This window comes from Lissotriton vulgaris, chromosome 5, assembly GCF_964263255.1.
Source record: "Lissotriton vulgaris chromosome 5, aLisVul1.2, whole genome shotgun sequence".
Lineage (NCBI taxonomy): Eukaryota > Metazoa > Chordata > Amphibia > Caudata > Salamandridae > Lissotriton > Lissotriton vulgaris.
Window position 1 is genome coordinate 565,842,630 of NC_141693.1, and position 17,496 is coordinate 565,860,125.

Here is a 17,496-nt window from a genome sequence, read left to right on the forward strand (position 1 = left end):
TTATTACGACCTTGGTGGTCTTCCAATGGGAACGCCACTGCGGTGGTCCCAGGAAGACCGCCAAGGCCATAGTGAGCCAGCCCGTCGAATTATGAGTTTAATCCAGGGTGTGCGAGCAGGTGGTGTGGCAGCTGTGTTAGGTTCTTAGGAGAGCCTTAACAGCATACCGCTGCCGTGAGAGTGCTTGCAGCACGTTCCTGCACGGTGTGGCATGCACCATCTAGTGCAAGCCACACCATGCAGGAACTAGAGTATAATTCCAGGGGGAACAACATGTGCCCCCCGCATGCACCCCCAGTTGCAGATTCGTCAGGGGCCCGTTTTGGGGCCCCCTTGCCTGCATGCATGCCACCCTTCTCATGGCGAGGTCCCCGCCATGAAATGGGCAGCGAATATGCAGGTTGTAATATGTTAAGCACTGACGGCCTCGGCTCTGCCAGCATATATATTTCAACCATTTGAAGACCGCTGACACAGCAGGATCCTTGATCCTGGCAGAGGCGGTGGTCACGTGGCAGACCCACTGCCACACTCATAATATGGCAGGCAGATCTGCTAGGGTGGTGGCGGCTTGATCGCCACTGTGAGTACGGCAGTCCTGGGACGGCCGTACTCATAATAGGGCCCTATATGTGGATCTTCACCTCAATCAAGTTATGGGGCAGAAACCCTCTAGACGAAACACAAGTTGACTGGAGGGACATGAGTTTAATTTTGGAAAAGATTCTGGAAATCGAATTGGATAAATTATTCTTCTACAATTTTTTTCTTTGACGTTGTATGTAAACATTAGGTCACAACATGTGGTCAGCTTATTCTTGGGTCTATGATTTATTTAATGATACTGTAATCTACCAAGTTATATATTCGTTATTCGTGTGCCTCTTTGCTTGTTTGAATATTGTCAAGGAGTTACCTGAAAATGCTTTTTAGACATTAAGGGCTTCATTACACGTATATCCGGTTTACTGAGGTGGACAGTTTTCACCTGGAGTAACAATCACAAGCTGGGCACTGAAAAACGGAGACTAACCAGAACAAGCATTTGCAATGCAATAGGTCTCGCATTCACGTGGGTTTGAGCTATTGGCACTGTAAATGACAATAGCTTTTATTTATATTTTGGGTTTTAAAACATAAATAAAAGGCATTGTCATTTACAATACTAATTGCTTAAACTCTTGCAAATGCGAAACCTATAGCATTGTAATAAAGGGCCTTCTCGACCGCTTGTTTGATTGTAAATATCAGAGGAAGAGACCTGCCTATGACGTCTTCAAAGTAGTGGCAAATAGTGCATTGAAGATGTGTAAGTGTTGTAAATTACATAGACACAAAGTGTAAAGTGAGAGGTACATATGATCTGAGCTATAAACACTAACGAAGTGCTCCAACACCTTTCGCTTTGTGATTATACTGTTGCAGCTCAGGAGAGAGAGTGGAAGGGGGGGCTAGTTCCTGCCTTCTCTGTGATTTGAGTGTGGCATTGCGTAATGCCATTGCTATCTTTGGCCTAATAAAAACACTCCAGCTGTAGTAAGGCTCTGGCTTCACCTCCTGGTGCAGGACGGGCTGTGCTTTATGGCAGGCATGGAGGGAGGGAGGAATGGTCTCTGCTGCAGCTCCAGCCTCATACGGTGCCCCTGCTATTACTAGTGAGTGAGAGGCGCTGAGGTGGTGGTATTAGTATTAGTGGTGGTGGTATTAGTATTGGTGGTATTGGTATTGGTGGTGCTGGTATTGGTGGTGTGGTGGTATTTGAGGTAGAGGCATTGGTGGTATTGGTGGTGGTGATATTGGTGGAGGTGCTATTGGTAGTGGAGGTATTGGTGGTGGTGGTATTGCTATTGGTGGTGGTGGTACTGGTATTGGTGTTGGTGGTAGTGGTATTGGTATTGGTATTGGTGGTATTGGTGGTGAGGTGGTGGTATTAGTATTAGTGGTGGTGGTATTAGTATTGGTGGTATTGGTATTGGTGGTGCTGGTATTGGTGGTATTGGTGGTGTGGTGGTATTTGAGGTAGAGGCATTGGTGGTATTGGTGGTGGTGATATTGGTGGAGGTGCTATTGGTAGTGGAGGTATTGGTGGTGGTGGTATTGCTATTGGTGGTGGTGGTACTGGTATTGGTGTTGGTGGTAGTGGTATTGGTATTGGTGGTATTGGTGGTGGTGGTATTGGTGGTGGTATTAGTGGTGGGGTATTGGTGGTAGTGGTATTGGTGGTGGTGGTATTGGTGGTGTTGGTATTGGTGGTGGTATTGATGGTGGTGTTATTTGTGGTGGTGGTGGTGATATTGGTGCTGATATTGGTGGAATTGGTGAAATATTGACCTCCAAATGTAATCCAAGATGCCAGATGCATGTGACAGATCTCTGCATGCATTGGGTGCATATCCTAATTGTTACTGAGTGGTTTAGTTTATGTAGATCGGTGGTAGGTTTCTCATAGTATAATAAGCTCTTCTAATGACAGGCCCTGTCTTTTCAGATAATAGCCCAAAAGCATTGTTACAGATATATGAAAGTAAATGAATTTTCTGAGTTGTCAGCAGACCTATACTGTGCTGCATCTTTATAGTCTGATGCAGCTATTTTTGAAAGAAGACAAATAGTTGCAAAAATGTGATGTCTACAGCAACTGGCATGTGAATGTGTTGAATTAAGAAAACAAATTAATTTGGAATATAAAAACGACAGGCCTAAAACTTGCAACAAAATGGCATTAATATGTAAATTTAAAGTAAGAAGTGTGTGTACGAAACTGATATTTATCTGACTAAAATATGATTTGATGTTGCACCCATGATATCTATGGCGAAAACTAATATGATTAAAATACATGTCCTCTTGTATACACTGTGAACCAATACGTTATAAATAGAAATATAATTTTAAAAAGAGACAAACATTTTTATGGGGGGTCGGTTATATAAATTGTTTTGCAAGTTTGAGATGAGAATTTTGTTCCGAACTGATGAATTCTGCCACTTTAACAAATGTCATAAGACAAAAAGAAAACTGTTGTAAGGGCTTGAGTCTAGGGCTCAGTTTTACAAGCCTTTTTAATGCAGTAAGTGCAATAGTTAAATAGAGCGGGACACTACTATCAAACCACAAACATAAGCACATCCTAAACTTTCCAAAGCAACTCGACATCTCATGACCCAGTTCATCAAATAATCAATACGCCAATACACCTAGACAGACACACACTCATTCAAACAAGCACAGTCACATTCACACACTAGTACACAAATTCCCCCTAACCGCCCCACCCAGGTCCTCGCCATTACCTGCATACTGCTGCCTTCATGGTGGTGAGGCTGCAACAGATGCAATGGATCTGATGCGCTGGATGTCAGACTTGTAATAAAGGAAATAGTACATGCCCCGTGTAACAACCAAGTAAAGGGACCAGTAGGATACAAATGGCGACATGGCTGTACTAAGGAGGGACTAACAAGCCTCAGAATGAATCAGAAGACAGCATTTGCAAAGGACAAACACACAAGCCAATGAAAAATTTGGGCAGGGGAGTGGGCAAAGCTTCTCTACGTACTGAACTACCACAACTCTTCGCAGAGCAGCACTTGCACGCTGGCTCACGCTTGACCTAAAAATTAGCGTTACTGCATCTCTTTCTTGTTCTTATTCACCATTTCGGGTGTGTTTCCCACCTGGAAATGTAAACAAGTTTTTACAACTGAAATATCTGAGTGTAGGTGAGAGTTTAGAGATGCAGGGTTTCCGCATCACTTATAATCCCATCTATATTGTTTAAGATTTTTTTATACTATCAATACTACATTCTGAACCCCAAGCATGTAAGACTGTTGTGAGATGTCTGTCTGGTCTTGTACTCTCCTTGTAATTGAGCAGTAGCACTGCTGTACAAGCCTCTAATACATCTCTGGCTGTACTGTCTATGGCATACTCTTTTTAGCTTTATATAACTTCTATGTGCTCAACCTGCCCCAACCATTTGTATGTGATTCCATAGAAAAATTATTTAATGGAAAATTGTTACTGAGAAACCATTTAATCTAAACGGTTTAATGGAAGTTTTCAGGATGAATGTAATTTACCATTTCATAGGAACCAATTAATAGAAAATCTTTTTTAAATGACTTCTGCAATCATTTTTTAAAGTGTATATGAAATGGTTGCAAGCCTTACTTTCAGAAACATTTGTCAAAGGTGTATGTATTTCAATGCTTTACTTCAGGGGACATTTTTCAGTTTTAGAAATTTTATGTTGTCAAACGATTACTTTGGATGCTTTTAATTCACTGAACTCTCACCACTGCTAAACATAATCCATCTCTGCCCCCTAAAAATATCTCTCTGTGCATAAACTACACCCATCCATGACCCCTAAACTCCACCGATCCCTAAACTCTGAAAGCCATTTCTAACCCTAAACTCAACTCATCCATGAATCTTAAAAACCCCTCACAACACCTAAAACTCCACCCATCCCTAAACCCTGAACTTCACCTATCCCTGAACCATTCTAATGCTACACTCTATCACCACAAAAACTCCATCACTACCCCTGTTTTCTCTGTGCTGCCATTGAGAAATACCATTTTTGGTAGGGCGCTCTCTAGTCTTTCGGTGGCCGGGGGTATTTCAAAGTGAGCTGCGAGACGCTCTTGCCTCAAAGGGGTTAGTTTGTTCCTACCGATTTCTGATAACATATGCACAGTTCCACTTTGCTCTGCATTGCCGCTTATTTTGCACATCTTTTGTAGCTCTTAAAAAATAAAAATAAACTTTGTTACTTTTTTAAATTTGTTGCAATCATTTTATGTGTGTCGATGGGGTTGAACTTTGCTTCATACACTCCCTGTTTTCCCCGTGCTGCCATTGAGAGACGCAATTTTTGGTAGGGTGCTCTCTTTCGGCGGCTAGGGTTATTTCAATACGAGCTGTGCGAATGCGCAGTGGGCATGCCCAGCGTCCGCGACGCTGGCATTATGAAGGCGTGCCTAAGGCAAGCCCGTCTGCGCCCGTCAGCGTCCCGGAAGCAGCGTGCGCCAGTAATGCTGCCCGCCCGGATCCATGACAGAGAGCTAGACTTTGCTACTCGGGGGATGCCTTACGGAATTGGAACTCCAATTCATGTCCCCTTAGAGGTACTCTGGATCTCTCTATTGGCTGTAACAATAGGTGCCCTTCATGTGAGTTTAGGTTGGGGTCTCACTATTCCCGCCCACGTCAGCACAGCTTCTCGCTGTCCTATGACGGCTCCCCTAATTTCTGCAGCCTTCATTAATGTCCGGTCCCTTAGGAAACACCACACATTGGTCTATGATATTCTTGAGGGGGGTTCCTTAGATCTGCTGTTCACGTCAGACCCTGTTGTCACCCTCGCTACACCGGAGGGATATAAGATTGTTAGAGCTGATTGCCCAGAAGGTAGGGGGGTGGAGTGGCCATTTTTCACAGAACAATTGGGATCTTTCTAGAGGGGATGTGACCATATGGGGAGGCTACGAGGAACTTAATTTCAGCATACGTTTTTCAGACCATTTTACGCTGGGAGGTTCTTTGTTCTATAGACCTCATGGTGCAGTAGGACCTTTCATACAGGCTTATGGGGATGCCTCCAGGGCGTTGAGATTCTCCCATTTTATTGCTTTAGGGGATCTCAATATCCATCTTGACCAGGTTGAGGCTAAAGACACATGTCATTTTCTGGCTATTCTTCAGCTGGTCGAGCTGGTCCAGCGAGTTAGTCTCCCGCTCATCAGGCTGGTCATATTCTGGACCCTATTTGCTCCAATTTCCCTACCTCGATTAGAGACCCCCTCCTGGTCTCCTGGCCTGACCACTTTGTGACCTACTTTTCTTGGGACGTGAGGAATGCAGAGCCTGTGGTGAGCTCATCTTGCAAACCTGTCTTAGGGAGAATCGCCCCGGATATGTTTATTCAAGTCTTGGAAACTTCTAGACCAATCCTCTCGGGTGACCTAGAAGATCGTCTAGAGGGTCTCACCAGCTGGGTGACTAATGCAGTTGGTATACTCACCCCACAGTGCTCTACTAAGCTGTCTAGGGAATCCCCTTCTAAACCCTGGTTCAGCCCTGTACTTAAAGCACTCAAACACGAATGAAAGATTCTTGAGCGAGCATGGCGTTGCAGTGATTACTGCTCCATACCCAAGCTGAACCTCAGAATCAAACAGAAGGTTTATTATGGGGGCATAACTTCCACCAAAAGGAAATTTTACTCACATCTTATTGAGTGCGCAAAAAACAAGCCCCAAATAAATCTTTGCCATTGCTCAAAGCTTCACGTCCCCTTTGGCTCAAGTTAGCGTGTCATCTTCCTCAGCAATGTGGTGTGATACTCGCTCAAATTTTTTTGGGGATATGATCCGTACTATTCAGGCAGCCCTTTCTTCGGGCGGCACTGGTTGAGAGACATTCGATCTATCTCCTCTGGCTAGCACTGAACATCGCCTGGATGCCTTTAAATCTGACTCTCTTAAATTTCTTAGGAGCCTAAAATCTGGCTCTCCTTCTGATCCCTGCCCGGCTAGATTGCTAGCGGCAGCAGCGGAGAAAGTTAATGAAGAGGTGAATTGTATAATTAACTTGTCCCTCCAGACAGCCAGTGTTCCAGCAGCTTGGAAGCAGGCCAGGATTTTGCCACTTTTAAAAAAACTGCATCTATATCCTGTTAATCCAGGGAACTACCGGCCTATTTCTCTAGTGCCTGGCTTAGCCAAGGTATGCGAGAAGGTTGTTAATAAACAACTCACGCATTTGTGGAGGAGGAAAATATTTTGCATCAAGCTCAGTCTGGGTTCCGGCCGCCCACAGCACCAAATCCGTCCTGGTGGAGGTCGCGGAAGCCATTCAGGAGTGTCTGGACACCGGGGGGAGGGCAGCATTGATTCTGCTCGACCTCTTGGCAGCATTTGATACAGTCCCGCACTCTCTTCTCCTCTCTCGCTTCGCCAACATTGGGGTGTCTGGTGCAGTATGGAATTGGCTCAGATCTTTTCTTGAAGATCAGCCCCAGCAGATCTGGATTCCTCCATCAGCCTCCGCTCTGCAGCCTGTGACTACGGGAGTTCACCAGGGGTCATCCCTTAGTCCCCTTCTCTTCACCATTTATATGACACCTTTAATCTATCTGGCAGCGAGTTTGGAGGCTAAAGTGATGGTCTACGCCGATGACACCCAGCTTCTATTTACATGAGACAATGGAGATGAGTCAGTTTCCTCGGTCCTTCACTGTCTCTCTTCCATTTTTAATTGGTTAGCGGGGCACATTTAAAATGTAATGAGGAGAAATCGGAGATCCTTCTCTATGGAAAGTTTCCTCCCAACTTTTGGGAATCTTTTTGGCCGCCTGAGTTCTCCATCCCGACTTCTGCTGGGAGGCCAGACTAGAACTTGGGGGTGTGGTTCGAGGAGAACCTTTCTCTCTCCACCCACATTAAGAAACTGACCGGTAACTGCTTTGGTCTTCTTAAGACTCTGAGGAAGTTTTTTCATCTCCTTCCCCAGACAGCAAGAGAAACTTTCACCTTTGCACTCATTTTGGCCAGACTAGATTATGCAAATGCTCTTTTTGTAGGCATTCCGGGATTTCTGCTGAAAAGGCTCCAAGTGGTCCAGAACGCGAGAGACAGACTTCTGCTGGGCATTTCCTCCTGGAATAGCGTACATCACCACTGGATCTTCTCTGCATTGGTTGACCGTGGCAGAACGGGTGAAATTTAAATTGCTAGTATTGGCCCACCGAGCCTAGCATGGTCTCGGAGAATCCTAACTACAAAAACGCTTCTCTTCGCTGTGATTGGCGGGTGTGGGCACGCCTACTTGGAGCCTGTTCGGATGGGCGCCGAGGCTAGGAAGGAGCCAGGAAGCCCGAGTCCGGTCCAGGCCTCAGTGTGATGGCTCCGGGAGGAGCAGGAGAACCCCCTGCCTCTCCCAGGCCGGCCGAGAGTGGGTAGAGGCCCGGAGGGGGAGTAGAGGAGCCGCTGGGGGCCCGCATAGCCTGTGCGAGCTCCCGTGTGAGGACAAAGGCCCGACTGCTACCGGAGGCCGATAACAAAGGTAACACCCCTGTGGGAGGGCAGAGACGTTAGGGGAGAGTGGGGCCTGCTGAGGAGCCTCCTAAGATCAGAGATGCAGCCCCCCTGTCCACCCCTCCCCTCAGGAGACTGCAACTGGGCCCTGAAGGCCATACTTAACCCTCCGATGGCCCTGTCGGCCCTGGGGCCTAAAGTAAGCGTGGAACTGCTGAACTGGGCGTAAGATTGCCCTGGTTAATGACGTTCTGTGCCCTGAATTAGCTCCTGTTCTATGTTCTGCATAGAGTGCCCATTCATGGGAAATGTTGTGCCTGATGCTTTTTAGGATACTCAGGTCTAGGAAATGCTTTGATGTTTTCTGTGGAAGTACAGTGGGGAGGTTAGTTGTATTACTGTTGCAGAAGAGAAGTGCCTATGATGCCCCTAAATACTGAAAGCGCTACTGTTATGTGCATGAAGTTTTGAGAGATGTTTACTCTAGCTGTTCCTTGCCTGAACTAAGGACATGAGATAAAGAGTCTTGGTTTCAACAACAATCTGGTGTGGTGTCATCCTATTGCGTGCGATTTACTGTCTCAGTGAGAGTGTGTGCTGCACCATTGCTTTACACATTTCTTTCGGGTGCCTTCCTGCCCCGTGCCAAGCTACTGTGTCAGAATTGGTGACCCCAGTTCTAACAGAAAGCCTCAATGGCTTGGAATGCACTGCCCCCTGCTTTACATAACACTCAAGATCCCACAGTATTCAAGAAAAATCTGAAAACATTTCTTTTCGCCTAAATGTACTTTCTTACCCTTTCTTAGGCACCGCGTCGGGACACTCGTGAGTTTCTGAGCAAGCTACGAATTTAAATAACATAGCATTCCACCCATTCCGGAACTCTAAAAACACCTTTCTACTCCTGAGCTGCAGCCATCCATTAAAATCCTGCACCACCCCAAAACTTCACTCATCCCTGAACCCTATAAAGAACTCACCACTCTGAAAACAATCTATTCATGGTCCCTAAAACCCATCACACCCGTAAACTCACCCATTCCTGAACCCAAAAAAACCTTACTACCCCTAATCGTCACGCAAGTGTGAGGTTTTGGATGTTTTCCTAAAATGTGCTTTTCTTTAACATTTTCCTTTTATTTTCTATGTATTTGTATTTCCCTAATATTGTCTTTCCATAACATTATTTTTCCAAGATTTGGTTTCCTCCAATGTGGTTTCTCAGGTTTCGTTTTTCCATTAATTCACATATTTCAGCCCTAACCATGTAAAGTCATAAACATCATATACCTCAGAATCTTCTTGGAATCTCTCAGATTTATAAAGGGGCTCCTCATACAGCAATCGCTTAATGAGACCCTTTGCCTGTATGTTTAATGTAATATTTCAACTGTGTGATACTTACAGTAAGGGGAGATACCCGATCTCCATAGCTCACTTGCACGAGAGAAAAATCCTCTACGTCCATGGAGTTCTACAAAAGAGGAAATAAAATAAGCAAAATACACAAATGTTAAAGCTCATCTGTGTGAAATGTTAGCAGCATAAACACTTATTGACAACATACATAACAGAAGACCAAAAGCGGATTTGCCTACAACACAAGGTAACAGGAGGGAAGTCTAAGGATTGATGGTGACCGTGCGTGTCCTTTGTTTTGACTGTGCTGACGAGGTGTAGTCTAAGTAAGGAATGAAGATAGAGGAGGAATTACCAGGGGAATAATGAATACCACACAGATCGCCATAGTAATTTCTCATTTCCCACAGAGTATTACTTTGAGATTTCAGCAGACTAAGGGCCAGATGTAGGTCGCCAATTACCGGTCGGTAACGGCTGATTTCAGCGTTACCGACCGGTAATTGGTTTTTGAGATGTAGGGGCCATTATTTTACAGAATCGGTAAATTTACCGAATCGGTAAATTTACATATTCTGTAAAAAAACGAATCAGTAATTTTACCGATTAGGTAACTCCCAGATGTAGGTAGCACTGTTTACAGTGCTACAGGCCTTCAGAATTAGGTATTTTACCACCCAATACAATTGGGTGGTAAAATACCAAATTCAGGTGTACATGCACATCTGTGCATGTACACCTGTGTCATGTGACACACAGACATGCCCTTAGGGCATGTATGTGTGCCACATGTCACACAAGCTTGTACTTGGGGTGCTAGAGGGTGTCAAAGTGAGACCCCCTGCACCCTTGCAGGATTCGGTATTTACCGATTCGGTAAATACCGAATCGGTATTTCCCATTGATTCCTATGAGCTTCAAGGCCCATAGGAATCAATGGGCAATACCGATTCGGTATTTACCGAATCGGTAAATACTGAATCATACCGATTCGGTAATTCTAAAATAAGAATTACCTACATCTGCCCCCTTCCTATTTACCGACTCTTAAATACCGAATCGGTATGATTCGGTATTTAAGAGTCGGTAAATAGGAATTACCTACATCTGGCCCAAAATCTCTTTGTGAAATTAACAGGATCCATGGATTTCCAGTGGCTCTCTGTGATTGGGCTGATACCCTGTTACTGGCCCCTTTTGAATAACAAGGGCCTTAAGCATTTGCAATGTATTGACTACACTTCTTGTACCTTTGGATTTTATAGTGCTGGATTAGTAATTGATAACCAGGGTGCTCATGGGAAATATTTCAGAGGGCACTCGTTGCTATTAAATTACTAATTTTCGATTTTTGAGGTCTTTTCTTCACAAAGCAATGGTGTTGGTGAAAGCCAGAAAATGGGCACAATGTAAGCTTCATTCTCTTGTGAATGCTTTAAGTGTGGCCTTGCTTATACCACAACTTAACGGAAACAAAAGGAGAGGTACTGAAAATACTTGGATGTAATCTCACAAAACTGTGAAAGCATTTTCTATATACAGCAATCTCAGAGAAGAGCTATGTTTCTGTGACTAAGGAGCATATTACCAAGCAATAGCAATAGTTATTGCTATTGCTTGGTTAGAGACAAAAATTTACCGCTGAGCTGCAGCGATTTTTACCGCAAATAAACCTTGGTATTACCAAGGTTTAACGCAAATGCGGTAAAAATCGCCGCAAAGCATGAATATCGCTGAAAAGTCAGCGATATTCATGCATTAGCGAGCTAATGCTCTTAGCCATGTTATCCACCTCCCATTGGATAACATGGCTAAGAACTGCTCAGGGCAGGTGTTAGCTTTTGGAGATATTCCCGCTTAGCTCGAATATCTCCAAAAGTTGGTAATAGGAGATAGCGATGTTAGCGACTGTTTTCAGTCTCTAACATCTTGGCACGCCCACTTTGCATCTCATTAGTGATAAATATCACTGACATGCAAAGTGGGGCCCAAGATAGTCGCTATCTCCTACTAGCTGTCGCTAACTGGTGTTAGCGGCAGCTAGGTAATAGGGAGATAATTTTATCTCCACTTTCTTGGCTTTTAAAGCCAAAAAAGCGGAGATAAACCCCCTTGATAATATGCCCCTAAATTCTTTCTGGAATCTGAAATCATGTTGCTGTCCCTGTCCAGAATCAGGATTCACTATCACCCCTTCAATCACTTTGCTATTTGTTCCATTGATATGAAGCTGATGGTTTACCGCGATGGGTAGTTATCTTATTGAAAAACAGGAGACCATCAACTCCATGTTATTAACACATTAGAGCAATAACCTAAAGATACTTCTTACTAAAGAGTGTTGGGCAGCTTCAGAGGTAACAATTTGCTATGGTTTGTGGATACCAAGAAATGGACCACTCTGCATTCAAAGTTTTGAGGCGAAGGCAACAAACTTCTGTGGAAGGTGCAAGGACATTTGCACATGTGAAAATTGAGAAAGTAAAGAGAAAGTAGCCCGGAAGTATGAAAGTACTGCTGAAATTCACAGCTTCTCAGAAGTCACATTATATGCAGGAACCTGCCCTGGAGAATAAATGCCTAAAATTGTAGACATCTGAGCCCTATTGCAGATGAGGCATGTAAACCATTAGCATCAGTCTAGAAAACAATATGTTGGGGGAGAAAACACAAATGCAACAAAGATATCTGGGCAGAACTGAAATGAGTTATGGGTAGAGACTCAGGCCTTAAGGCCTCCTTTCATGGCTAGCCCTTTGGGAGAAAATTCTCAGTCCAGAATTTCCTTCCTTTAGGAGAACCCAGGACCTCTTGGTTCAATTGATAATTATACAAGCAGAACATTCTCAGATGGACTTGAGTCATGCAAAGTTCTTGATTTACCTTCTCAAAAATCCCAGAATCGTGGCTTTTCAGTTTAGATGTGTTAATGTAGGCAATTGTCTCACTGGTTTCCATGCTTAATTCATGGGATACTTGTCTACTGGCAGGTCTGGAGGCCACACTATTGATATCGGCTTCTGTTTCAGTCCAGCCCTGTAATGGATACATTGACAGCGGATCATTGAAGGCATTTGGTCTATGATGCAGGCTTATGTTATGTCTTTATGGTATGAACTTAGCTCAACTAGGACAATGATCAACAAGAGAGAATATGCAACATGACAAACGTTTCAAAGGAAGATATAGTCGCACAGTTTGTGCACAATGACAGTCGTATCAGAAGATACAAGGCAAATATCATTGATTAGTACCATTACTAATAAAAGCTACCACAGCTCCACCCATCTCCTCCCATTAGAAAGTGAAACACAGATAAACAAGTAGGGCCTCATTACATGACAGTGATTATTTGCTTGTATAAGCACCCCATCCCCTTTGGAATGACCAATCACAGGGCATCCGTGTTTTCGGGGTGGCAGAAATACCACACATTATGGGATTATGGGATATCACATCTTAACATCCAGGAATCTGGTTTTCCACAATTCTTTCCGGATATTTTAACCCTAATATTTCACCCAGGCACTAACACACACAGGGGCAGATTTACAAGCCCCTTGCGTCTCATTTACGCCGCCGTTGCATCACTTTTGTGACGCAGCGGCAATGCAAATCCTGCTCCATGGTACTGGGTTACTTACAACGTGACGCATCTCCCAGATGCGTCACGTTGTAATGCCCTGCACCACATGTAGGCGTTCCTGTGCAGGAGGGGGGGGGGCGTTCCGGCGCAGGAACGCCTCCTAAAAGTGGCTGATTGAAATCTTCAAGATTTCACTCAGTCACTTTTAGGCCCATGCTGCATCAAAACCCTGCGCCTGCCTAAAACAGGCCTAAAGATTGACGCAGCATTAACTAGATAGGGCCCCCAGAGGATTGCTGGAGCTGCGTCGCGCTTGCGACGCAACTGCAGCAATGAGTCACTTTTACGGCACAGATGATTCACGCATCTGTGCCTTTTTTGCCCCATGGTGCGCCGCATTGTAAATGCGGCGCATCCATGATGGCGGAGCTGTGGCGCACAATAAGTGGCGCATCCATGCTGATTTGCAGGGATGCGTCAGTTATTGTAAATATGCCCCAAAGTGTCAGGTGACATTTTCCCGACTCTTGTATGCATTAATGAGTATAGCATTATTTTATTGCTGTGGGTGATGCGCCGCAACACTTTGTGGCCAGTGCACAGTCAACCAGCGTGGTCGCCGGTCAATGTGGCTAGCCAGGTACAGAAAGACATAGCAAAGCTCATGCTGTCTACTCCGACACATGTTCTAGCCACAATATAGATATTTCATTTGTCTCTCCCGTACAGTGCTTTCTTCAACATTTCCTTAATTTTCCTTCCCCTTCAAAAAAAGTATTTTTTATGAAACGCAAATCATTCAACTACCCATCACTTTTGACAAACACAATACCAAATAATCTACAAATGTTTTGCCTTGAAAAAGAATTTCTAAACATACAATCGCTAGACATAGCAGCCCTTTGTGAGTCTGCACTTTATAGGGGCTTTCAAAACAACTGTCACACAGGCGAACCACAGTAAGAGATAGCAAAATAATTACGACCATTAAGCACTGATTCAAGGTAAATACACCACATATAGGGCCAGATGTAGGAGCCTTAATACCGGTCGGAAACGGCCGATTTCGGCCTTTTCCGACCGGTATTTGGCTTTTGAGATGTAGGGGGCATTTAATTTACAGAATCGGTATATTTACCGATTCGGTAAATATACAGAATCGGTAAAATACCGAATCGGTAAATTTACCGATTCTGTAAATCCAGATGTAGGTGGCACTGTAATCAGTGCCACAGGCCCTTACCGAATCGTTATTTACCATGGAATACTATTCCATGGTAAATAACGATTTCCAGTGTACATGCACATCTGTGCATGTACAACTGTGCCATGTGGCACACAGACATGCCCTAAGGGCATGTCTGTGTGTCACATGGCACACAAGCCAGAAACAGGGGTGCAACAGGGTGTCAAAGTGACACCCTGTCACCCTTGCAAAATCGGTAATTTTACCGATTCTGGGCCATATGCAGGTAAATGGCATTTACCGAATCGTAAATACCGAATTTTACCGATTCGGTATTTACAATTCGGTAAATGCCATGTAGGTAATAATTCTTTAAATATTACCAATTCTGTAATATTCGGTAATTACCGAATCGGTATTTACCGATTCGGTAATTGCCATTGATTCCTATGGGCCTTGAGGCCCATAGGAATCAACGGCAATTACCGAATCGGTAAATACCGATTCGGTAATTTTACCGATTTGTCAAGGGGGACAGGGTGTCACTTTGACACCCTGTTGCACCCCTGATTTTTGCTTGTGTGCCATGTGACATACATACATGCCCTTAGGGCATGTATGTGTGCCACATGGCACAGGTGTACATGCACAGATGTGCATGTACACAGAAATTCGTTATTTACCATGCCATTGTATTTCATGGTGAATAACGAATTTCTAAGGGCCTGTGGCACTGTTTCCAGTGCCACCTACATCCCAAATTTCCGATTCTGTACATTTACCGAATCGGTAATTTACCGATTCGGTAAAATTACCGATTCGGTAAATATACAGAATCGGTAATTTTCAGGCCCCCTACATCTGGAATTACAAATACCTGTCGGTAACGGCCGAAATCGGCCGTTACCGACCGGTATTTTGCCACATACATATGGCTCTCTGTAATTACAGAATCGGTATTTGCCATTGATTCCTATGGCCTTCAAGGCCCATAGGAATCAATGGCAAATACCGATTCTGTAATTACAGAATCGGTAATTACCGAATCTTACAGCTTCGGTATGTTTACCGAATATTTTACCTACATAGCAATTACCGAATAGTGAATACCGAATCTGTAAAATTCGGTATTTACCATTCGGTAAATGGCTATTACCTACATCTAGGCCATAGAGTTTATCTCCATACAGATATACTTTACAACTCTGGTGACCTATAAGGAACCATATCACAATGTCACACGTTCAAGAGATGCGCTCTCACTGTTGCTAATCTCCATGAAGTAACATACATGCTTACAATGGGATTGCCGAATTGCACGTTTCCTGTTAAAACAACCTTGAGACTGTGAGTGGCATGAACATATCAGCCAAAACTAAAGCATTTCTAAAACAATAATTCCCAAAATAGGTTTATTGAATTCTAAATCAGGTTGTTTCGCAAGATAACTTTTTAGTAAAGAATACACATGGATCTTCTGCATCCATACAAGAGTCAGCCATAGGGCCTGATTACAAGTACAGGTGCTATTTATCGCACCTGGTAAATAACCATACCTTGGGGATCGTTGTTTATAGGGTACGATAAATAGCTCCTATAACGAGTTTCTGTGGCATAACAGGAGGATTATGGTGTTTAACGCATCAAAATCCACATGATACAGTAAATTCTGTATGCTTTTCCCAACTTAAATTTCGGCAGGTTTGACCCGCCGAAATTTCAGTTATTAATGCATCCATTAATTACCAATAACAGAAAGCTCATCTTCAGTCTATGTTGAATTCGTGCCCCAGTAAGTCACCATACAGGCACTCTGTCACTTATCCTTGCTCTCATACATCCATTCATCCCCCCACTGACCAATTCTTCATTCATTCACTTACACATCCACAATGAAACAGGTGTTGGGACAGAAAAGTCCTCTGCATGATAAAGATGTGTACCCCTGCCCTAAGTGCCCAACTGTACTCTTGTCTGGACCACTGATGCTGTTATTTTCGTCATAGACAAACAAGGATCATGTGTGTGCTCCAGGCCTGTCTCATGGATTGCGATCTGGTTGGACAAGGAGGTACATCCTCATAGTAGTGCAAGCCTGACCTCTTAACTAGGAGTTGAGCAGCATGAGCGCGGTGGTGGCAGCATACCGTGTAGTGATCAGTAGCAGTGAACGGAAGCTTTTTAGCCTGTGAGGCTGGAGTGAGGCGTACAAGCTCACTCACGGAACTGCAATTTGTCAAATGGCTTGTTTTTTGTATATGCAAAATTTATTTTCAATAAAAATATTTTGAAATCACAAAAAAAAAAAAGTTCCTCTGCTGTGTTCTTAACACACCATTGGCCTACATCAGGTAGATGAGGAGTGATGCCTAGCACAGGAGTGGCGACTCTACGTTGGTTGGTTTATTTCATTAATGAATTTCTCAGTTATATGTATAAACTTTAGACACCTCAAATGCATAAAAAGAGGCGCTCTGCTTTGCGCTGAGCCAGCTGAGGTGTTCATGCTACATTGCTGGATTCAAATGTTTAAGTGCACTTCTTTAGACAGTTGATCACGGTAGCTAGCTAGTGTAGCGCTATAAAAATCTTACCAGATTTTAGTTTTCTGTAAATTATTTAAATGGGGGTATTTGCTTAACTTTCAACAGTAGAGATTGCGCAGTAATTACAAAACTGCTCCTTTAAAGTATACTCTGGTATATACCAACACGCTTTTAAAATAAAACACCTGTCACCGGGGTCAGTCTGGGACGGAAAATGGGCCCAGACACCAAAAAACCATTCTGCAAACATTGCCCAGGGCCCCCACCTTCCAAGGGGCCCATGGGAAAATTGACTTTTTGCTCTTTCGACTTCTGCCTGTTTCTGTACCTCAGCCTTTAACATATAATTCAATATTGTTTGGCATCGTGGATATTCAATAAGGAGAAAATGGGTAATAAACTTCATAGTTGTTCCAAACACATGCCACAAAAATATTTTTTGCCCAGGGCCCCAAAATCCTTACGATGAGACGGTCTGCAAATGGGTAGTTTTGAACTTGTAAAGACACACTGTATAGGTGTTGTGCAAAGCATGGGAGACTGCATCAATTTGTATTTGTATTTGCTGCAGGCAATAATAGTGGTAATATTACGTAAGTGAACAGTGAAAATCTGCTTCCAGACCATAAAACAGGCCCACAAACAGCCAAAAACTGGTCCATACACTGACCAGTAAGACCAGCCCTTCTGGCACTGACATATTTCCCTATAGGCCCGTGAGGCTCTGCCTGGCATGAGCCTACATGGAAAAGAGGTAATTTGCTTGGA

The 17,496-nt window shown here is 43.8% G+C and overlaps 1 protein-coding gene across 1 annotated transcript in view; it reads right to left on the reverse strand.

The window, feature by feature from the left end:
* Positions 1-17,496, reverse strand: part of OPN4 (opsin 4) — a 944,045-nt gene that overhangs the window by 45,939 nt on the left and 880,610 nt on the right. The window contains exons 9-10 of the mRNA XM_086920132.1: positions 12,294-12,446; positions 9,457-9,525 (exon numbers count right to left, since the gene is read on the reverse strand). Coding sequence (XP_086776258.1) covers positions 9,457-9,525; positions 12,294-12,446 — 222 coding nt within the window. The remainder of the gene's footprint in view (positions 1-9,456; positions 9,526-12,293; positions 12,447-17,496) is intronic.